The sequence below is a fragment of the Aquila chrysaetos genome, chromosome 3, assembly GCF_900496995.4.
Source record: "Aquila chrysaetos chrysaetos chromosome 3, bAquChr1.4, whole genome shotgun sequence".
In the NCBI taxonomy this organism is placed as follows: Eukaryota; Metazoa; Chordata; class Aves; order Accipitriformes; family Accipitridae; genus Aquila; species Aquila chrysaetos.
In genome coordinates, this window is record NC_044006.1 from 1,662,292 (window position 1) to 1,686,530 (window position 24,239).

A 24,239-nucleotide genomic window follows, 5' to 3' on the forward strand; every position below is an offset into this window, starting at 1 on the left:
TGGTAGATCCATCTCAGAGGATGGGCTGGAATGTGTGACTGGAGGTAAAGGGAAGAAGCTGCATTGCCTCTTCTGATACAGATTTTCAATTGCATTGCATCATCTGTAACATCAAACTGCACATGTAATCATAGTTTTGGCTAAAGAGTTTCTTGTACTGACTTTTTAATTTATAGCGTAATATACTTCCATTCTTCTCAAGATAGTCACTTTTCTTAGTAACTGACTGTTGAAGTGATTTCACAAAGTAGTGGAAATATATTTTGAAGAGAACACCTTTTAGAAGTAGCAAACTGATACTAATTTAACACTACCTACAACTCTAAATTCTTATATGTAAAACCAAATATACCTGGATCCTGATTAGTGAGAATATGCATTCTTGGGACCTGAGGGTGACTATGACTTATAGGTATTGATACTGTGAGAATTGTAGGCTTTAAAAAAAAAAACAACTTGTCCTGTTTAAAAATAATAAATCATATTTCATGCCAGAATCTCTTAAAAACAGGAACTCAATTTTGGGGAAATCCATAAAGCTAAAGTAGTTAGACAGACAACCATTGCAGTAAGACCTTTCTTTTCCATTGATCCTAAGACATTTGGAGGTTAAATATGACCACCACTTAAGGAAAAGTTTGAGAGAAGTCCACCACATTATGGAACAAATGCTTGAGCAATTTTGGGAGTGATTAACCAAAGCAGTCTTCTTACTAAGTCATGTAATGCAATTTTGCAAGATGTGGAAGATGAAATAAACCAGCACATCTTTGTGGATTGCTGTGTAAGATTTTGAGGTATTACTAAGTCAAAGAAAATGCAAGAGATAATGTGGAATGTTAATTTGTTATCTGTATTATGCTGTGATGCCAGTAAATGGAGATGGAGCATCCAGCCTATGCATGGAATATGAACAAGAGCTTGTCTCACCTAGAAGACAATGTGTTGGGCTCTTGGATGCATTGGAGCGCAATGAGAAGAGCAGCGAAGATGCAGAGGAGGAAAGTGACTTGTCGGGAGAGGAAAAGGTAATGGCAATGGTGTAGCAAAATACTTGCTCATAAGTAAAAATTGCAGACTCAAAAGCAAAGTAAGTTTGGCATTGATTTAAGAGTACCAGTTCAACTGTCTTTCAAGAAAAACTTACTGTAGTTGGCACTGGTAACTGCAAGTTCTCACAATTAAGCTTAATCAAAGGGTTTTCTTGCCCCATTCAACTAGATGACCAACAGGTACATGCCTGTACTGTGTTCTATAGCTGCTGACCACGTAGATTCCTGGAAGTTAATGGTGCTCTCTGGAGAGCAAAGAGCTCTCAAAGAAGAGGTTCCTCCTGGGTGGAATCTGTGTCAGGTGAAAATCTTTTATTTGCTTCAGAGAGTGAATATTGCAGACTTGCAGAATATTTTATCTGAATCAAAAATCCACTATTGCATTAAGATCAACAAAGCTGCTTCTGTGCTGCTCACTTTCTTTCCTCTTGGATTGGTATTTTTAATACATCAGTGATTAGGCTGTGTTCTTCTTGCTTTCCCAAAATCCCTGTTTGCAGTTGTTGGTGGGGTAGCTCCCTTACCTGGCTACCATCAGCAGGAATATTAAACTCCTGGCTTGCAGACTCAGTTTGGCTGGTAACTAGTGTGTGGACTCCAGGAATGCCTGTTGCAACATACCTAAGCAGTTGGCTTAGGGGAATAATGCTTAGGGGAAGAATGCCTAAGGGAAAGCGTGGAGGTGTAAGGAGTATCTGGGAAATATCCAAGAAGGCCTAAGGGAGATGGCTGGAAGCATGTACAAAACAGAGGGAATGTACAAACTTGGAGAAACGAACGAGGATAGAGAATATTTAACTTGTGTGCAGCTGATTGAGAAATTGGCTCCATCACCCATGGGCCATCATGTCATAGATACCAGAACTTATTCTTTGGAAAGCCTGGCACATCTCCAGGGACTCGGTAACTCAGCTGCAGTATCTTGTTAACACAGCTGCACTGCTTTTAGCATAGTTCAGCATCTCCTTAAGTCAGAGAAGTTGGTGGTCCTAATGGCTTGGCAGTGAGTCAGCTTGTGTCCGCTTTCTATATTTGCCATTTACTACTCATCTGTGGCTTGCAGAGAACTGTGTGGTCATCATGTGCTGCACCTAAATTGATGAACTCTGGCACCAGAGATGTGCGGAGTGTAGTCCTGAGACATGCAGTGCCTCTGAGGGAGCCAGCTTTCATTCTGAGTCTAGCACTGAGCTGATTTTAATAAGTACTGAATTTGGACTGATAATGGGGTTGGTGTGCTTTCATATCTTTCTTCCCCATCCATCATAGTATCTGTGTTACCATTTTTTCTTTTATCAAGGTTATACTGTACCCTTGTTCCCTAAATAATGGAAATTTAGCTGCTGTCATTCTGAAACAATTTGCTTGGGGTGAAAAAGAAGAAGAGAAGCCTTTGTTATCTCAAAATACAAGAAATAGTCTCTCAATCCATTTAAAGAATAATTTGACAGTTCCCCTTAATCAGTTTTCCTTGTGAGATATGCCTTATGGAAACTTGTCTTTCAGAAGCCTTGTTTCTTCTGGATCATGCTATTCAAGGTGGTGCCTTTACATAGTCCAGGATTAAGATGTTTTTGTTCATTTTTCTGACTTATGGCACGTATCATAAATGTTTGACTTGTTGCTTGTATTCCAATTCTTCATTCTGTTCCATGATGCTTAAATAAAATACACTTAAATAGGCATTTAAATCATGGTCAGGCTTTTCTGGAATTCAGTATTCTTGCAGTGTTATGAGTGCACTGAAGGTTGTATTTCTGAGTATCAGCAACCGACTTTACAAACTGGCAAATCTGAGGTTATTGGGTTAGGGTTTTGTTTATTTTTAGTGTTGTTGTTTTAGTTGTATTTAGTGAAATTTTACTCTGAAGCTTCGTGATCTGAATAGACATATTTAGAAGTCACAGTGGAATATATAGGGGTACTGTTATGTTTCACTGGTTCCTCTCACAAATCAACAACGCTATTCTGTAAATGCGCTGATAGTCGCATACTTGCTATGAAATTCTATTGGCCAAGAGCAAAGAAATAAATCACTTCACATACCTGCTTTCTCAACAGGTATGTAGAAACCAACTGGCAATATGGGCTATCTCACAGTTTTTTCTGTTACTTAGGTGATTGTTTTTAATGTGGTTGATACTGGCTTGTCTAATATTGGAGACTCTGCTATTAAGCAGTTCCACTCTTCTTGCTTATGCCTGCTCACTTGTCTTTTGGAGCTTTGTATATACCAATATTCCCAGTCACTGCAGTACAAGCGCAATTCTTCGTTAGTGGGAATGGGAGAGGCTAAAGAGTTTGTCAACCCACAAGTGTTTCTGCTACTGTCCCATCCTACCTGCCCTGATATTTTCTACAAGACTGCCTAGGCTTCCTTTCTCAGTAACCCAAAAAAGCCTGATATAGGTTTTCTTCAGAAGAGAAGTACTTCCAGCCAGGAAAGTGAAGAGGCACATGAGGCATCAGTTACACACAGGTATGTGTACACTCCCAGGGCTACCCTGAAACAGTTAGCTATAAGTCCAGCTTTGCTTAATTGGGAATCTGCACCCTCAAGACTAATTTTGTCTTTAATTTCCTCTGTTTTGGTCTCTTCTGAATTGTCCACTAAGTGATTACCTTCTAGAAACATGTATGTGTCCCAGGCTCTGTTGCAATAATTTAGGTTGACTTCTTTCACTTTCTTGAATGGTGTCACAAACTGGGTTAACAAGCTTTACTACTGGAAATGGCTAAACTAAATGGACAGTAACTTTGAAAAGCATTTTTTTTTTTTTAACTTTTCTTCTTTTCTTTTAATCTTCACAGGCACAACGTCTGTCAACGCTTTCCCTTCAGTACGAGAAGAGGTTAACAGATGAGCAGAAAGGAGGAAGGAAGAAAATAAAGCTAGTCAGCAATACAGTATGTTTTTTCATGTGTTTGTGCCATCCCTTTGATCTGTAGACTGCCTTAATTTGAATTGGAAATTTCCAGGCAGACAGACAACTGATGCCAGAACAATTATGTTTGTTTCTCCACATTATAAATATTTGTCAGTGCACATCTGAAATCTATTTCTGTCACGCTCTTTCTCAAATCTAGACATCACAGACCCAATCAAGCACATGTCCAGTTAGGGCTAGTAGGTGAAAAGAATCATTTTCTGGCATTGATTACCTTGTGAACATCTTCTCCCATTGACCAGGTGTGGTAGGTGGTTTGGTTTTTTTTTGTTTTGTTTTTTTTATTAGAATAGAATAGTTCAGTTGGAAGGGACCTACAATGATCATCTAGTCTAGCTGCTGGTAGAGCCTCAAATGGTATAACTGACCGGTTTTGTTTGGGTAAGCGATCACATCCTAACCTCATGTGCGGTGTGTCATTGTTGTGTGTTATGTTTGCAGTTCTACATTATTGTTTTGCCCTGCCTCCAAACTCAGTTAGCTCATTATGCAGCTGATTGCTTGAGTCATGATAAATTCATGAGAATCCCCTGGATGATTGTGTGTGCCAGTAGTCGTCCAAGGTACTGTCCTAACTGGGTGCTGTCTGTCAGACTTCCAGTCACCTAGCAAACGAAACTGATAAAAGTAGTAACAGATCCTGAAGCCGATAATATCTAAGGTGTGAGGAAGGGAGCAGGTTCATTGCAGAAAGTTGTGTTTGCAATTTGTTGCTATCTGATATCATGATGAGTCAGCCTAGCCCTCAAGGTTTGGAGTAAATGCTATCTCTCTTATTAAGCCTTCTCCTAAGAAGAGAATTGTGCAATGAGACTTGGCTGCCTTCTCTAGGAATACTCTTCTGAAGCAGTCAGTTGTCAGAACGTGAATAGCATTGCTCTTCTTCTGTGAGGGAATGAATGTTCACAGTCGTTAGAGGGATTAATGTTTTAGAAATAGATATGTTTGTTCTGTGGTACTGAAGCTGGTTTTTGGCGGGGGGGGGGGGGGGGGGGGGGGGGGGGGGGGGGGGGGGGGGGGGGGGGGGGCGGATGGAGTGGAAACAGCACGTGGATACTTCCGTGACTACCATAATTGCAAGAGACAGTAACCTGTTAGTTGAAAGCATTCACTGTTCTGTGTGCTGATGGAATTGTAAATATATTGCTTCTATCTGAATTCACATGAGAGTAACTCCTCAAGTCATACTGTTTACTGAAAAGTCTTCCTGTCTTTGCAGCAAGCTGATAAGAAAGCAGACCTGACGGAGCCAAAGAAGGCCCGAGCTACATTGTACATCGCAACGGTGAAGGACACCCTAAGCCAACAGAACTATGATCTCTTCTCTAAGGCTCTTCAGCACTACAAGAAGACAGACGACTTCCATGCTATGTTATCCCAAATGAGCGCTCTCTTTATAGAGGATGAAAAAAAGCATATCTTGTTACGAGGTATGATGACTTCCCTAGTATATTTATAGGACATGACCTTTCTCTTTTTTGAAGAGACTTGGGTATTTCAGAGGTAAGTGTTTTAGATTTGAAGTACAGATCAATCAGGATGATAATCATGAACATTCATCACTTTATATCTCCAGATCACACAGAAAATCTTCTCAATCTAATTATCATATGTTAGTTTGCATCTTGACAGGCCTGAAAAAAAATCACATTCCATGGAAGCTCGTGTTATTTTAAACTTTGCCTAAAAGTAGTATAGCTCATTCCCTATGATCTAGGAGGTAAGATCAAGAGTGTGGTTGTGTGAGTTGGATAGATGCATTCATAAGGGTTCAGTGTTAAAGCAGTAGATAAGTAGACAGAATATCTAGAGAAATTATCTATTTAAATAATGCTGAGTATAAAGCAAGTGATCTGGGCAAGCATGGATATTTACTGGTTTAGTTTGTATTTTCTTGGCTTTTAAGAACTGCATTGACAGGAACTGGACTCCCACCAACACCTCTTCTAGTTTAACAGAGTGTTTTCTCTGTGAATTTAATTTCCCTCTCAACTTGTGAGCAAATGGGCAGATTTTTCTGTGACTTTTCATCTACTACAATAAAAAAGCATAGTTACGCATCTTGTAAATTGTTTAAGGTTAAGGAATGGGAAGCTCAGTATGACCACTTAGTACTAATAGTAGCCACAGTCTGTTTCCCAATTTGCTGATCTTACTATATATATAAATAAGAAAATATTTGATTGCCAAATTAAGGCCTAAGTCTAGTTTTCGAAAGTGGCAGGCACCTGAAACCTAAAGTTCATTTGATATTTAGGCTTTTGGTTGGGAAGCTTTTTATGGTAAGTAAGTAAGATGAGGTGAAAAATTAACAGTATGTCAGTTATTCAACGTATCAGCCTAGCAGATACTTTGACCCCACAGTTTATGACCTTTTGCTGTAATTACCTGTTTCACCAAGAGGTAAGCTATTTCATATTTACAGTGAAAAATTACAGTTATTGCCTGCCGGTAATAATATTGCTGGAAGTTTGAATGATAGCTGACCTTTGTGTAACTTGTAAGTGTGCTTATTGTATAAATATTAGATAAGGACACTTAGATTTTAAGTTATTTAGCTGCACTTTTATATCTTCATGTTACCTAACCTAGAAGTCCTGCTGTTGTAGGTTTCTGTGGCATTTATTACCTGTTGTGGACTGATTTTTTAAAAATTTTTTTTTTTTTCCCCTCTTCCCTCTGTCTAATAAAAGAATTTTACCAGTTTGTTCGACCTCAACATAAAAAACAGTTTGATGAAGCATGTTGCAATCTGACTGGAGTGGGCTGTGGCTACAAACCTGAGCACAGCCTCCTGCGGGAAGAGAGAGAGATACTAGCCAAGAAAATAGGTGAGGAGCTTGTTTCAGCTCTGCAGGCAGTTGTATGGTTTGATGGACATTACCCAATCGTGGAGCAAGATGCATCTAATGTAGAAATGCAAGGATGGAAGGCAATTTAATTTAATCAATATTGAGCTAAGTCTCTGCTCTGCATGATCCTCTTGCCTGCCTTCCTGTGAGCATATGCAGGTGCCTGAGCATTAGTCATTGCGTAGTTAGTAATGATGCCATTTTATTTCAAAAGGGGATTTTACAGATCTTTTTAAATCATTAATCTAGTCTGTGGATTTTAAAACTTTGTGTCTTCTTTGCTACCCACATAGTGCCACCAGAATTGTGAGTAGAGGGTAATCATGTCCTCAGAGAGCTTGTGAAATCTTTGAAACCCTGGAACAATAAAGTACTAAAAAAAGTGGTGTGTTAGCTCATCCCCTCTTATCAGAGAAATACATCTACAACTTCTGGTGTTTTCAGCATAGAATGGCATGCTTTGAAATGCACCATTCTATGTTCATTCTTCCCTAAGTTCACTGTTAACGGACTGGTTTGATTTAACAGAAGAAAAACGGAGTCAGCAGAAAACTGCGTTCTCAAAGGACTCGTGTGCTCAGCTAAACCCTGGCCTCCACTTGAACCGGGGAGGATCCCACTTGACAGCAGGTCTGAATAGTGCAGGTACCCTTCATGTTAAATTAAAACACAGTCCCATGGTAATACGTGTTGTTTTATTTCATCACTGACTGTAAATTCTGGCGGAAGCCAATGATTTTTGTGTTCACCTAGCACAGTGGCTCACTATCTGTAGGTAGGAGTGATGGTAATTCAGAATTTTCAGCAAGCATTGTACAAACCAAAACACAGAAGCCAATAAATTAAATCAAGGTGGATATGAAAGAAACCAACTAAAGCCAGAAGTCTGCACTAGAGACTGAGCTCGCATACGTCAGTGAGGGAAAGGGTGAGTTGAGCACAAGACTGCTGGGCTTCCTGTTTGTCCAGGGCTCATGAAAGAGAGCCATTTAAGGAATGCCATTTTAGATTAGGTCAATATGAATCCAGGTACGAAGAAGAAAACAGTTCCTGTTTCGTTATTGGTAATGTGTACGCTCCTCATGTGGATAGTCTTTTTTTTTTCTGCAGAAACAGACTCTCAAACATATTCTCACAATTGCACGTAATCTCTGTATGCATCCCTCTAATCTCATACTGTCCAGTATTTATCTTTGAAGTCAAAGGCTCAGTTATCATTTGATTAAAGATCTTCCTGAGAACAGCTGGGAATTTTTTTGTATTTCTCACAAGGAAATGAGTAGGATAGTTGGACAGCTTAGAAGTCTTTCTTTAGAGGGTAAAGAATAGTCAAAGGCTAATCCTTTCTTTTTTAAAAAAAAAAAAAAAGCCAATGTTTCCTGGAAGGCTTTAAAAGCTTTTCATGTATGAAGCCACATTATTTCTTTTGATTTGTTTTCCTGTTTTGTTTTGTATTTTAAGAACATTTGAACAGAATAGAATCTTTGGTGATTATTTTGTCCTGAGGTCCATGAGATTGATTTTTGCAGAAACTTGTTTCCACTAAAAGTAATTGAGAAAATAATAGCAATAAATGCATGTATTATTTCTGTTGCTCACTCCTTAAGTGGAGTATGCTCCTGTGAAAGTGTCAGAAAGCTGTATGATATGCAGTAAAAGACACTGATTATAAAATTCACACCCAAGTTTTTCCTCTGTCGGGAAATTGAACTAAGCCCATCTTTTAAAACTTAATTATCTTCTTTAACTTCTTTTAAAGTTCTTAAAGTGGAGAATAAAGATCTAAATACCAAAAGATGTGGGTGGTTAATTTAAATCAGTTTCTTATCATATACTTCATCCATATTTGCATGCCTACAAGATCCACATGAGAACTTTTTCCTCTAAAATGTATCACAAATCAAAGACTGACATTTTGAACGGAAGTTCACTTGGAGTTTAGCAAGATGTTCATAGCTGCTCCTACCTTCTGTTGTGCTCCTACCTTCCTCTTGTGCTATCCTGTGTGTTGTTTCAGGTTAGGGTTTTTTTTTTTGACATTGTTTTCTTGTTGGGAAACGCACACACACGCATGCCTTTTCTCCTCTTATTAATAAGGGGTGAGAAATCTATTCTTTAAAACTGCTCTCAACTGTTTACTTGCCCATGTGTCAGGCCAGCAGAGTTGGTTAAGCCATCTGTTTAAAATGCTTCTACTCCTTCAGTATATCACAAAACCTGATTTATTGCTGACCTCCATGCACAGTGTCTTCTGTGTCGCCTTTTTCTCATTCCCTAGTGACTGTCTGATACTTTTCTCCATTTAAAAGATCAAAAAAGCCTCCCGAAGATGCTAAAAGTGATCCCGAGAATTAATTTGCTCCGTTGCCATTTCCAGGTGCAGGTCTTGGCTCTGCCCAAGGCCATGCCAGAGGGAGGTGTGTGGCTGTGCAGGCAGTGTTGGCTTTACCACTTTGAAGTAGTCCAGGAACCCCCTTCTGAATGAAAAGAGAAGTTGATACAAAGGAGTGACCTGTTTGTTCCTCCCCAAGCCCTGCTCATGTGCATTCTTTGTCTCTCAGGGCACAATGCCAGTCGAGCTCCAAGGAAAGATGTTGAAAAAGCTTCAAGCTCTAGGAGAGATCACCACCAGGTCCTCAGGGCTACCTATCTCAACGATGTGAAAAGGGCTTTGAACAAAAGCACTTACAGCCGTTTCTATGAAGCATTGTTAGCTTACAAGAAGACAGATAACTATGATGCTATGATATCAGTGATAGCAGCCCTCACCACTGAGAGGCCAGAAGACTTTCATCTCCTGCAAAGTAAGGTGGTTTTTTTTTATTTATTTTTTTTATTTAATCACTTTAATTTAGTTGAAAAGAAGATGTAGGTGCTGTGATCTCGTGTGAGCAATAACTTTTCACTGGTCTTTAGTTTGCAAATTCTCCACTTCTAGGAAAAACTTTTAGCATGGGTAAACTTCACATCTCCCATCTTTTGGTTTAGCAGACCAGAAAAATGGAGCAGCAGGAAAGATATGTTAAATTAATGTCATTCAGAGATCTCTGTTTGTTCAGTTAGAAATTGTCCATTAAAAATATTAGATAAGACCTCAGTAGTTCCAGTCCTAACCTTCAGTCAAGCTAACTTCAATCAAATGGCTTAATTACCTTTTTGTCTCCTCAATTACTACAAGTGATTGCTCTTTAGAACAGACAGTGCTGACTATTGAACTGACTCAATTTTTTTCTCATGAGCATTGATTGCTGCACTGGTGCTAAGCTCTTGGATCACTTCCAGGTTTTGGGATAAGCAGTCACACTTTTGATTCACTGTTCTTCTACAGAGCTTTACCTGGGAATAGTTATGGAACTGTGTCATAATTCAGTATCCTTATCATTCATAGTAATCTTCTAGAAATTTCAAGCTGATACTTATGTTCTCAGAAGTGGTTTGGTTTGGTTTTTTTCCTTTCATGGGTTTAATGACGGAAGGATTTAGGACGCTACAGGTTTTCAAAATTTGAAATCAGGCTTTATTGGTTTTTTTTTTTTTTTAAAAAAAAAAAAAAAAAAGGAGGGGGGATTATATGCTTGTCTTGATCTCCTTGGTGGAGACATCTTGTCTTGTGCTATGTAGCACCTCAATTTCACCTTCTTCTGTGTCTCTGGTGTGAACTCCTCCACAGGAAATGATGCATACAGTGTATGCTGGGAAATGCTGATGTAGTTTCATTTGTTGTCTTTAGGAAATAACAGTAAGTATTCCATTGACCTTGAATAAACGTCACAGTCTCCAAATTTTTAGAAAATAGGTGGTGTTTTTGTGGTGTATTAACTAGTCAGATTAGTCTTGACACAGTGAAGAGTGGGAGGGAAATGAACTGTGTGGCACCATGAGTCATAATCTCCCCCTGAGCATTCTTTCCCACAGACAGAGAGTCAGTATCTTTACTGAGCAAAAGTTTTGATCTCAGAAGACTTTGTGGTAGAATTGTCCGTGCTTGGCAGTAAGTCATAATTGGGATTTTTTAGAATTTCTGTATATGTGTTGTGAATCCTTGTCAATCAAACAGTAAAAAGAAATGTCCTTTTTGAGAAAGTCTTTTCAGATATTGTGTATGTACCTGATTTCAGTAGATCAGTTGTCAGGTGAAGGGCTGAATCAGGTATTTATGCTTAGCTATAGAGAACAGAAGACTTTTGAGGTAAGTTGAGATTATTTTCAATACTAACTATTCATGGGTCTTCTGGCAAGGAAAACCCCATAATCGTAAAATCAATAAAAACATCAAGTGTTCCACCAACCTGAAAATACTCTGAGCAATATGGCTGATATTGTTCAGCTTCCAAAGAATTTCTCCCCTCCAAAGCAAGGAGTCTTCCATGGTCAGGCATTTATTTTCCTATGCGTTTGACTGTATTTTCTTTTGGACAGGGTTTTACATGTTTGTGCGCCCTCATCACAAAGAGCAGTTCAAACAGATGTGTAAAGATTTGACTGGAATGATTTGTGGCGAGGGAGAGAAGCAACTACAACAGCAGGTGCAAGGTGAAGGGAGCCCTCTGAGTTTGGAGAGCTGGTGCACTAAAGGAGAAGACAGCCACGTACAAGGTTGGGAAGGAACATTTGTCTGAAGTTTAGAATCTTCTTTATTATTATGATGGGTGGTGTCCAGCTGCCTTAGCTGTGGGCTAGGGCCTTCCTGCACTAGGTGTGTAAAGGAAGATCAAAGCAATTGGCCGTGTCCAAATTGTGTTTGAAAAACAAGTGTAAGATGGAAGGCAATGTGAGATGGGGCAGTGCAAGGAAACAAGACAAAAATTTGTTATAATGCCATCTTCTTTAAACAGTGAAGTGTGTTATGGGTGAAGGCAGAATTTTTGCATCTAAGTGGTGTGGGAGCATGAGTGGATCGAGATCCGCTCTGTCTAGGAAGAATTTCCACAGAACTATTTCAATATAAAGAGTCGCTTTCAGTAATAATGCATGTGTTAGTATCAGAAACTTCTGTTACCAAGAAGCATGACATAAAAAAATAGTTATTTGTCCTAGTTTCAGCTGGGATAGAGTTAACTGTCTTTCTAGTAGCTGGTACGGTGCTATGTTTTGAGTTTAGTATGTGAAGAATGTTGATAACACACTGATGTTTTCAGTTGTTGCTCAGTAGTGTTTAGACTAATGTCAAGGATTTTTCAGCTTCTCATGCCCAGCCAGCGAGAAAGCTGGAGGGGCACAAGAAGTTGGCACAGGACACAGCCAGGGCAGCTGACCCAAACTGGCCAACAGGGTATTCCATACCATGGGACGTCCCATCCAGTATAGGAACTGGGAAGTGGGGGGGGAATCGCCGCAGGGGGACTAGTTGGGTGCCGGTCAGCGGGTGGTGAGCAATTGCACTGCGGATCATTTGTACATTCCAATCCTTTCATTATTGCTGTTGTCATTTTATTAGTGTTATCATTATCATTATTAGTTTCTTCTTTTCTGTTCTATTAAACTATTCTTATCTCAACCTGTGGGTTTTGCTTCTTTTTTCCCGATTTTCTCCCCCATCCCACTGGGTGGGGGGGGAGTGAGTGAGCGGCTGCGTGGTGCTTAGTTGCTGGCTGGGGTTAAACCACGACATTATTCAACTTGTGTTTTTCTTCTTATATAATGAGAACTTACTGAACTTACTGCTAATTGTGTTTTGTGGAGTCTGCGTATTGTATTCTGCACTATAGTGTTTTGTATGCTGGTGTGAGTTTTTTGTTTGTTTTTGGGGTTTTTTTTTTTTTATAATCAGATGCAGCCACTTCTAAGGGTGAGGCACCAGAAAAAATTCAGAGGAAGATTTCCTCCTTCTACTTTAACCAGAAAAGCAAACTTGAATTGCCAGAGACCAAAGTATCAAAAGAAACCAGTAACATTAGAGCACCCACAGGCTCTGGAGCTGTCCCTATCTTTCCACTAGAGATGGAGCCAGAGTGTGGTAGGTATAGGTGAGATTTTTGGATGTAATTCTCTAATATTCTGGAATAAAGATACGTTATAGAAATGAGAATTATGCTGATGGTCTATTAAATGATGACTGGTTCATGCCTGTATTTGCTAAGGTGCAATAATGACTGTTGTGGCTTGCTAAATAGAATTGTACTTTCTGCTACTTGCATATGTTCTCTCAAAGTACTTCATTGTCTTTATCACAATGGTATAATAGTTTCCTGAGAACTTACAGACTTTTCTCAACAACTTCCTTGTAAAGCGAGGATGTAACCCCAGTTTCTGAATGGGGACCTGCAGCACCAAAAGACTTGAGTGAGGTCATGTGAAACAAATAATGTAACAGGGCCAGGTACTGCACTGTTAAGGTAGTTTGTAAAGCTCGTGGTTGTTTTCTGGACTGCACTGGAAACATGTATGCATGAGAATTTCACAGGTCGTTATTGGAATTTAGTCATGTCTTCCCTCTCTTTCTCTCTCCCCCACTCCCTGCCCCTGTTCTAGGAAGATTCCAGTGCTCTAACTGCAAATCTGAGGATGATGTGCCTTTTAAATGTCCATTATGTGACTTCACTTGCTGCAAAACATGCTGGGAACAGTTCTTAAAGGTTATCTTGTTTACTGGTTTCAGTTTTTCCTGAAACTGCTGGTGAATTTTTTAATGCTTTTCAGGAGAACCACGTGGATAGCCCTGGAAACAGAATTCTTCTGTTTACAGGGAGAACACCCAAATCCTAATGGAAGATTTACCACTTATTTCATTATTTACCATGTTCTGCAATGTGATTGGAGGCAGACCTCAGCCTTATGGTGTGGTTTTTACACCTTTGCATTTTCTTCTGAGCTGCCTCCACATGTTTTCCTGTCTAGAGCTACACAGGCAACGAGCTGTGGAGTCAACTTGAAAAATGTTTGTGTTTGTTTTCTTTTTACATCTGAACCTTTATTTTAATTTTATTTTCTTGCTTAGTTTCATATTTTTCCCTATCTAAAAACCTACTGTAAAGCACTATCATGAGATGAGGCAAATCAGGAAGAGGCTGCTTAGGGAAGTGGTTGAATCACCATCCCTGGAGGTATTTAAGACAAGTTTACGTGGCGCTTAGGGCCATGGTGTGATAGTCTGACAAATTATAGTCAATGTCTCAAACATTCGTTAAAGAATTGACACATGGTTTAGTGGTGAACTTGGTAGTGGTAGGTTAATTGTTGGACTCTATGATCTTAAGGGTCTGTTTCCAACCTAAACGATTCTGTGAATCTGCGACTCTAAATTTATGCTCAAATATCTCTTGTGTTATCCTGTCCTTTGGTTTTCCTGGATGAGTAAATTGGTGGTTTAAATTCTTTAGGTAAGAGGATGTAACCGATCCCACAGTGCATGTGTTTGGTAGCATCTTGCCCAACATTTGATTCGGCAGCCAGGTATTAATAATCTGTGACCCTGGGTATGGAAGTCTAATAAACATTCATAGGTGATGAAGAAGGCTACTAATCAATGGAGCTCAGGAACCTATAAAAACAGTACAGAAGGAAAAGAAATTTCTTCAACCTGTGAATCTATAAGCAAGTACAAAATAATCAGTCATTCTGAGTTCCAGAGAAAGGTCTTTTTCTCCAGAAGACGACAGTGAATTACGTCAGCTAAGTGTCAAAAATAAACAGTATATGAACATCCAAATAAAATACAGTGACCAAGACAGACTTGGTCCAAGAGAAATATAGAATAATGTCCAGACTGATGTTTTCAGGCATGTATCTCCTAGAGGGAATTCAGAATAGCTGTTCGACTAAATTTCATCCTCAGTCTGCGGTGCCATATTTCTTTAAAAATGTTAAAATCCAAAAGTATTGGATTATAAGGAATATATGAAAGAAAGTACAAGAAAGCCAAAGGAAGGCATCTCATGTTTGCTGCAGATTGGGCAGTCAAACCAATTGCCTTGAATAGGCATTACCACTGAATACTCAATTTTTCCTTTTATGACAAAGTATACGGGGATGAACATCTGACAGTTGGCATACTCCACTTCAGAAAAGACTAGGAAAGTCATGACAAGAATTTTACTAGCATGTGTTTATAATCTCTGCTGCTTGAGACTTGAGTTGATGAAGGAACAGAATGAGCTCCCTGGGGAGTTTTTTTTGGTTAGGCAAGCATTTATTATCCTACAGGGAGATTATGTTATCTCAGCTCATAAATTTTCATCTTGTAAGTGTCTGGGGAAAAACTCTCTCCTTTTGCCAGTAACATGTAACTTTTAAGCTGACGAAACAACAATTACGAATCCACAAAATTAGAACTGTTGTATATTGAGCAATTTTACTGCCCTGTTCTGTGGTTTTTGTCTTGAAATTGGTAATTCTGAGGTCTGGTTTTCTCCTTAATCCCCAAGTTCATGTGCATTTTCATGGCTCATAGATAAATCACAGAACTTGCTCAGTCTAGATTTTTTTTAATCACTCCTTTATCTGATTGCACATCTCTTAGACTGGGGATTAAAATAGTCTGATCTACTAGATTAGACTGTATTTCAGATTCAGGTACTTGAATGCATCCAGAGGAGGGCAACAAAGCTGGTGGAAGGGCTGGAAGGCATGTCCTGTGAGGAGCAGCTGAGGACTTTGGGTTTGTCTGGTTTGGAGAAAGGAGACTGAGGGGCAACCTCATTGCTCTCTACAGCTTCCCGACGAGGGGACATGGAGAAGGACATGCTGATCTCTTCTCCCTGGAATCCAGTGGCAGGACATGTGGCAGCGGTTCAAAGCTGTGTCAGGGGAGGTTCAGACTAGATATTAGGAAACATTTCTTTACCGAGAGGGTGGTCAAACACTGGAACAGGCTTCCTAGAGAGGTGGTCGATGCCCCAATGCCTTTAATAATATGCTTTAACTTTTGGTCAGCCCTGAAGTGGTCAGGTAGTAGGACTAGGTGATCATTGTAGGTCCCTTCCAACTGGAAGTATTCTTTCTGTTCTATTCAGGTATCCAATAAAAAAACTGTATTTGGGGAAATGAGTCACTACCTTGAATAATCTTGCTAGTTACAGTGAAACTTCATCCCACGTTGTACCAGGTGGTGGCAGGGGAAAGAAAAGATCTGTGTTTTTCTTAGCAAGGTGAATCAGAGCTTTGTTTTGTGGTAGCATAGCACAGCCCCCTGAGGTGAATACAGTCTTATAATTTGTGAAGATAGGGAAAGACAGATACAGTTTGAAGCAAATAATCAGAACATAATAGCAGATGTACTGAGTCAGAGTACAGGTCTGTCCAACCCAGCAGTCTGTCTCTGACAGTGGCCAAAAAATGACAGCTGGGAAAGAGGAACATGACAAGCATGAGTGATGATTCTTGCAGGTGATCTCTCAGCCCTGAAGCTATTTGTAGCACAAGAACTCCCTGAGCCAAAGGTTGCTTCTGTATATTCAGAAACCTCTGAAGCATTTCCACCACATTGCCTAATTCCCTTTGAAAACAAAGGAACTTGTCATCCACGTCCCACAGCAAGCACTTCCACAGCTTAGCCAAACGTTATGTGAAGAACTGTCACATTTTTTGTTGCCGTTTTGAACCTGCTTCTTGCTAGTTCAGTTTAATGCCCAGCTTGTTTGAAAAGGACAAACAAGATATTCTTCCAGTTCTCAAGAAAAATGCGTCATGGATACTCTGTCCTTCATAAGTGCACCTTTGGAGTCTTTCTACATACACCAACAGTGTGATCCATTTGCCTTCTCCATAGACAACATACATCAAAGTCCTTATTTCTAAGAATGTTTTGTTTGGGGTTTTTTGAGTTTTCTTTTTCTTGCTCTGAACAACAAACTGTTGGGTGTGGGGGATGTAAGAAGCATCTTCTCATCAGCTGAGACCTTTTGCTCTACTGTTCAAGCACCCCTCAAGGTTCAGCATGACTGGCATTCTATAGCCTTTGTTATGGAGAACATGAAACTACATGGTCTCGTCACCTTTTCTTACCTTACTTATGACATACCTTTGTAGTGATGAATGGTTCTCAGTATACAGTAACGTTAGCTTGCTTATGATACTATTCAAATGTAGTTTGGTTAATGAAAAGTCAACTATCTTGTAGTTTGGGATATTACTTGAGGACTGATGGAGGGAGATAGTTCTCCCAGTGATGAGACAAAACTGTTCTCTGCTAGTCATGCAGATGAGGAGGAAGAACAGCTTGGTTGAGAGCACAGGATTGCAAACAGGAAGAAGATTATTCCATGTTTCTCTGAAACCAATCCCAGAGGAACCATCTCCCAGTACTTCCATCCACATTCCTATCCATGTGTTGGCTGGTTGTACAGCCAATTGCCTCCATTCGTGGCAAGGGCTTTGTTTGTGATAGAGGTATCCTCACCAGCAGGAAATGAGCAACCATGTCTGTTGCGTCTGAGCTCTGAACTCTCATCAGATGGCATCTGGTTTTGTCACCACTGACTGGGATGAATTTGAAAACATCTTTTTGCTTTGCTAACAAGTTACTCACTATGTTTCTTCAGCTCAAAAGCACTTTTTGTGCATATTGTCCTATGAGGAAGTGACTAAACAGCCTATCATTCAAAATACAATGACTTGGGATTTGCAAATTGTGATGTCTTTTCCAATTTGTTATTTTACTGAAATAGCTTAGTGGTGGGGAGAGGCAGTGAACAATTTTGGAACATTTTAGAAGCTTTTGGAGGAGCAGACAGAATTCCCTGCAGCTGGAGGGGTATTAGAGGGATTAGTGCTTGTGCATGTTGCGTGATTTTTCAGTGCATTAGGGGAAGCCTTGCAGAGACTGTGCCAGTATACGCTGCTTTTAGTTTTAGTTTTCTGTGCAGAGGTCTATTGCTGCTTTTCAGTGTTTAAATGCATCGTTTATCATGCTCTCTTTGCAGGTCTTCCAGAGAGCCTGAGTTATTCTCACTTGGACTATCTGTAATGTGGGCAAATAATATAATATTTCACAATTATATATTACACTTAAAATTTTTAGAGCTCTTTGACAAATCACTGTCTACTGGGAGGTAAAGTGAGTTTTCCTCTCCCCCTCCATTTATGGTATTTCAATTAATATTTCTAGAATCAAAATACTAGTGCCTTAGCCTACTTTGCAGTCTACATCTTTTGTTGCAGTGATTAACTTCGATACTGTAGGGAAGCCTGTGCAGCACCACTGATGTAGGTAACCATCATTTTAACCTACTGAGCTGGCAATTTTCTCATAAAGATTAATTGTTAAAAATTTTTTTTTTACTATCTCATGTTTGAAATAAGCAGAGCATTTTAGTTTTACTAGTAACTTGCAAAGTATAAAAAGAACAGCTGGGGTTCATCTGTAGGAAAAATGGCTGAAGACCAACTTCAAAATTTCAGATTAGCGAAGAAGCAAACTGAAACCTGGGTGGAGAAATTAATGCCTCATGTACCCAGTCTTCTGCTGTTAACCAAGAAAGGTGTGGGGTGGTAGGAGGAAATAAATGTACTTGGTTCCCCTACAAAACTCTTGGTCATGACCACATGTATCACCGATGTCCTGGTATGCCCAGGAGATCGCTTCCTTCTCATCTGTGCAAGAGGAGGCAGGAGTTCAGGGAACTCACCAGCCATCTGATAGGATTTTACTAATAACAAGTACATCTGTACTTCACAACAGCTCTTGCAGTTCTGTATTTCCTCGTTCCTGTATTTTAGTCTTCCAGATATGTCATAGCTGTAATTAACGAGATGACTGCTGTAAAATTTGTTGCTACTTCACTGGGAGGCTTTCTTTTTCCTCATTTTATTTTTTTATTACTAGCAGTTAAATGACTGCCTGGTAACACCACCTTTAAAAATAAGAGATAGGGTATCTTGGGGACTGTCAAATGACTAGCATGGCTTATAGTTCATATTGGACAATTGCAAACTTGATAGAGAAATTTAATATATTATCTATGTATTTTGTGCATTTATTTATATAGATGGTGAAGAAGTGCCCAGAGTGCCACAGTGATGTGAAGAAGCAGCGATTAATCCAAGTTTTCTTCTGGTCGTAGTCTTACTGACAGAAAGTACTTCATGTCAGCAGAAAGAAATCGCTGCACTCTGGCTCTCAAGCTGAATGGAAGCAGGATGAAGGTTCATTTATATATCTTTGATCCCTGGCTCTGGATTACATGCTGTGCACAAACTCATACCATTTCTTCCTACAAAGGTGATCAAGTCTGAAAGGTTTCTCTCTTCAACCACCAGCAGGAGACAAAGCAGAATATTGTCCTCTGTTGGAACTAAGAAGGTTAATTTCTTCCTTATTTTAGCCTGTAAATGCTACTGTGGCCACTCTTAGGCCGAAATTTTATACCCTAGAGGCGGCTGTCATTCATGGGCCTATCAGGTAATATCAGAGCCTGGCAGAGCCCTAGCTACTGCAGTGGAACTGAGCTGGCTAAATAAGAAGGCCAGGCTACCCATCCGTATTGCATTGGTGTTCCTGGAAAAAGTGATTCACATTCACTGGTGTTTGGCAGCAGCTGCTGTCTCCAATAGCAGAAAACACTGAAAGGATGTTTTTCAAAAACAAATTCCAGCGGTTGGATAGTGAGCAGAAACACTCCCTTGCATCTGCTGTGTACCCCAAAGCCTGATTCTTTCCATTGTGCTGGGATTTTTGAGAACATGCTTCTAAGAAGGCTCTATTTGCTGCTCAGTACTGATATTTCTGCTGTCCCTGTGTTACCTGATGTTTACTTTCCAAGAAGAAAAAGGAACTAATTGATTTAAAACTTTAAAATAAATCAAGTTAGATGGGTTAAAAAAAAATTCCTTAATACTTCCACTCTCTATGAGTAGTGGATATAAGTGGTTAACCTGAAAAATTGTATCAATTTTAAATCTTCAGTAGCTGCTGTAAATTAAACTATAAATAAAACCATTTTTGTTTTAATTGAGGTTTGGTAGTTTGGGGTTTTTTTGTTTGGTTGGTTTGGTTTGGGGGGAGGGGTTGTTGTTGTTTTTTGTTTTGTTTTTAATTTTTACCAGATATAAAAACATTGGGTATTGAGTCCCAATCGCCCTGGGAGGAGTGAACGGAAAGGTTTATACTGTGGGATTTTTGACACTTGAATGTTTTTGTTTGACAGAAATGAGCAAAGGATTGTATTCTCACTTGCTGATTAGTTTTGGAGTTCCTGTGATGACAGACACACTGTATATAGCAAATGTTTTCAGAATTTTCTGGGAGAATATATTCTTTAATAGTTTTAGGGGTGGTTTTTTCCTCAGCCTGTAGGTGGATTTCATACCAATGGAATTTTGGAAAATTTTATGTTAATAATTGATAACTCAAAATTGAAAAGTGAGCTGCATTTTAACAAAAAATTCAAAGGTTCTTATTTCCCCCTGTTATAGAATTCAAACCCAGTGTCACTTCAAATCTCATAGTTGCTGGGAGATTGGTCCTCAATGAGAAATTTCTTCTTCCAGATTGGAATCCACTTTACATAGAAACAACCTAGTAGTGTGTGTGATCCTGTGCCTCTCGGGCGTTACAGTGTTGAGTAACGTGTGTATTCAAGTCGGGGTTCACTGTGGTCAGACTATCTGAAGAACAAGAAAAGTGGTATTCTTAAATGGCAGTGAAACAGGAACTTTCCATACTTCATTGAACTGACAATTAGAAATTTGGGGCTAGCATATTCTGACACGTTTAAATCTGTGAATGAATTTTACCTTCTATCTGTTCTCACGTATCTATTCAGTGCACTACTGATAGGGGTTTAGATTCTGAAAACAAGAATAAATAATGCCAAGAAAGCCCTAGATATTTGAATTTTAAGTGGAAAAAATTACAGAAAAATATATGTATGTATGTGTATATACGTTGTAAAAATGAACAGAAAAAGGGTTGGAGCAATGGTGTCAAGAAGGCGGTAGCATTAAACTCTCGTCCTTCAGAAGGACTCTGAGTTTTGTAGCTTGGTGACTGTGTTATGTTTAATGATGGAAAAGCTACATTTTGCTGGACTGAAATCTAGCCAGAAACATGGAAGAAGACAGCTTTGTTTCCCAAAAAACAAAGCAACTCCATACCTGAAACGTGCTTCATTTTATTTGCTGGTCAAGTGTTTTTTGTTGAGGTCGCACCTTCACAAGTTGTGCCCTGAGTGTTCTTTATCATGACTTGTTCTCTTTTGCTTTTTTAACGAGTATAGCAATAACTATTGCATTACAGAAGTTCAAAAAAGGGCGGGGGGGGGCGGGGGGAGCTGATGTTCTCGAGGGGGAAAGCAGATCAGGCCAATGCTGATGTTTTGCAGTTGGCAGCTTTGGGGCAATCTGAATTGTCCGTGTGGGGTAAGGCTCACAGCTGCTTCCAAGTAGGTCCCTGTGACTTCTTGTGGCTGCTCATTTTGAATTCTTGGTGCGTTCTCTCAGCCTGGGCGAGGAGTGGAATGGGAACTCTAAGAGCTGAATGAAGGCTGGGAGTAGTGAACAGTAAAATGTTACTTAGTGGTAAGATAGTTCAGTGCCTTGTCTACTCCGTGAAGTCTTTTCTTTGGGGAGAACTGCAGCTTACTGCTTATGCCACTGGAGGGAAACCACAGCACAGGACATGAGCTTTGAACATATTCAGAGAGGCAGGGAAATGATGGTTTTGTTTAGGTTTGCCTGTTAAGAAATCATCTGCTATGGACTGCAAAAATGCTGTAAGATCCAGCAAGACTGAATGAAACACTTAAAAGGTATGTGTGATTTGCTGGGACAAAAATTATTACACTCTTTTTTCCTCTCAACTAGAGTAGTTTTCTAGCTGTTCTTTTTCCTTGCCACTGGAGTTGTTTTAGGTCTGGAGACTGTTCCTACCTGGGAATGGTCAGTTGCTAGTGAGACAGGGCAGAGAACTATGTTAAAAATATCTCGGTGCCTTGAAGAGATTCACACATTCCTTCTTTTACTCTTAAGCAGTTGGATCATCTTGCTGAAAAGATTTACTGTTATGTGCCTTCACTAGCTGAACCCACCCTGACAAGCTCTGGAACACTTCAGTGTCCCCGTCAGTGAATCTGCCATGTGCAGAGGGAATTGATTTGGAGTTGGTCTGGGTTTGTTGCTGCTTTCTGGTGGGGTGGGGGTTGCACTGTAGCAGGTCTGGAAGTCTTGGTTCCCCGCTGTCGGTGTCTCGGGCAGGACAGATGGACGCTAACGCGTACTGGTGACGGGAGAACATCCAGTTGGCAGGAGGTTGTCCTTGTCTGTGCCTTATCTGCTCATCGCTTACTTTTAGTTTTAATAATGAACAGAAGTTAATGATTCTGTCATTCCTCACCTATCTTGGAGAGGTTTGCTGAAGAGTTATGCCTGTCAATTGGGGGTGGGGTGGGGGAAGCTGCTGCACCCCTGACCAGTGGGGAGCAAATAGGCTTTTATGTGGTATTGTCCTTCACCAAGGAGTAAACCTGAAGGAACTCCTCTTGTGGGAGAACACGATTCTGAACTTGAGAGCAGGTCTCAAGGCCTCTACTCTTGTAGATCACTTGGTGTCACTAAATAGCAGCCCTGTTACCTGTTAGGAGAGTGTTTATGCTGGGGCTTCCAGGGCATCCTTCCCTGGTTTACGGCAGACGCCTGGCAGCGATGTTATCTGACCTGCGATCAGCTCTCCAGCCTCTGCCCAGCAGCCGAGCACTGTGTCAACCACACATTCCCCATGGCAGCTTGCTCAAGAATCACTTCTCACCAAGGACAGTGCATACGTGTTTCCACTCCCCATCTTCCAAAGAAATGTTCAGAGGCTCGTGTGTCACCGAACCTTTGGTGACTTCAGTATGGTCCTCCTAAATGTGTTCAGAGTGCTGCTTCCTCCCATGCCTGCCCCAGTGATAAAGCTGCTTCCAATGAAACCTTGAAGAAGAGGGTCTCCAGGAACCAGCTGTCAGGACATGCTGCAGATAGCGATCTTCTGTCATCTTGAAACTACTTGAATTTACAAGAATGACAGATGGAGATCATACATTATTTATGAAGACCAGAAAGTGAAAATAAGAATTGTTTCAGAAAAATCTATGTTGTTCTATGTGGGTAGAGGAACTGATCCAAACTGAGTGCTCGGGGAGAGGAAAACCGATGACGGACACTCCTTGCTGATTTTGGGAAGCAAATGACACACAAGTTACGGATCATGAAGGAAGTAGATATTAATCTCTCTTTATTGCCCCTGCATTGCAGTGCTATGACTATACCTGCAATATTGTCTCCAATTTTAGTGATGTGTCATTGAAAAAAATTTTCCCACTGTTTTTCCCAAATAAAGCTGAAAGGACTTGGGAAAGAGACCAAAAATAACAAAGCAACTGTCGTGTGAGGAAAGAGATGAATTGTGTCTTTGCCTGGAGAAGCAGCTACTGACGGAGAACAAGGAATTTCTTTGCTTTTTTGGATTTTTCTCTAAATATTAATGAGAAACCTGATTTTGCAAGAGTATTTTCGAAAAGCTGTGCTGCTGGACAGCCTGAAGCTCTCAGAAGTGTGAAATGATGTCCTGTGTGGGGAAGTGAAATCAGAGCCATGAGAATATGATGCTGAATTTCTTTTCTAAGCTCCCTCCGCAGGTCAGAAAGTCAGTAGTGAGTCGAATTGTTGCTTTCCAGTGATCGGGCAGTGACCCCGTAAACCCATTCTGGGAGGTTCATTGGGCAAGTAAAAAACCAGACAGAAAAAAGATTAATTGGAGGTTGTTGTTCTCCCAGACTCTTATCTCCCTAGAAGGTAGAGATTGCCTGGGGAAGCCCTTTCTGTCCCATTGATGTGGTATTTCACTCTCTGAATATCAATCTGACGATTTTTTGTCATTGTTTAATTCAGGACAAAATTAATTGATGATGCTACACTGCGGTATGGTGAGGAGCTGCATGCTTAGAGTTTCGTGGCATATTAGGTCCGTCCCAGCTCTTATTGTGACTAGGATACTGGACTGCCATGAGGTGCCATCCAGGAGATGCCACCTACGTTCGCTTCATACATCTTGTGGGTTCCTTCGTCAGGTGTTCTTAGCAGGCAGCACAGGAAAGGGTGTTAATGAGGTTTGGCGGTTTTCTTTCAATCAAAGCAGAATACCGAGGGAGACAGGGAAGAAATGAAGCTGTTCAGATTACTTTTGAGTAATCCTTTTACAAATGTCATGGTATTGACTGTTCATCACTTCAAACCGACTCCCAAGCTTGCAAAAGGCTGGATGACCTGATTTTTATTGCAACTTCTTGGAAAAGTCTAGATGTGTCAGCAAGAGGGCTGATAACAGGCTAAAGAACCATGTGAAAACCACGGTAGGAAAACTGAGATCAGCGTTCTGCCTACCAGAAAAGGAAACGTGCTGCTGTTGCACTAGGAGGGCTTCTCCAAAATGCCAGGCTGTTCTCGGCCGGGGTGAGCCTCGGGCAAAAGACATC

At 40.2% G+C, this 24,239-nt stretch overlaps 1 protein-coding gene across 13 annotated transcripts in view; it reads left to right on the top strand.

The window, feature by feature from the left end:
• The window catches only part of RTEL1 (regulator of telomere elongation helicase 1), a 53,027-nt gene extending 33,289 nt beyond the window's left edge, over nt 1-19,738 (top strand). For 2 of the 13 annotated variants that reach the window (XM_041122548.1, XM_041122546.1), the window contains exons 27-37: nt 874-1,028; nt 3,864-3,959; nt 5,220-5,430; nt 6,694-6,831; nt 7,381-7,497; nt 9,414-9,656; nt 11,272-11,448; nt 12,623-12,808; nt 13,324-13,427; nt 13,538-13,735; nt 18,777-19,738. In XM_041122548.1, coding sequence (XP_040978482.1) covers nt 874-1,028; nt 3,864-3,959; nt 5,220-5,430; nt 6,694-6,831; nt 7,381-7,497; nt 9,414-9,656; nt 11,272-11,448; nt 12,623-12,808; nt 13,324-13,427; nt 13,538-13,735; nt 18,777-18,851 — 1,700 coding nt within the window. In that variant the 3' untranslated portion in view covers nt 18,852-19,738. Of the gene's footprint in view, nt 1-873; nt 1,029-3,863; nt 3,960-5,219; nt 5,431-6,693; nt 6,832-7,380; nt 7,498-9,413; nt 9,657-10,473; nt 11,449-12,622; nt 12,819-13,323; nt 13,428-13,537; nt 13,736-18,776 lie in introns of those variants that run through there. The other 11 variants (XM_041122547.1, XR_005932093.1, XM_041122549.1 and 8 more) reach the window with 11 other exon arrangements.
• Nucleotides 19,739-24,239: the final 4,501 nt, after the last annotated feature.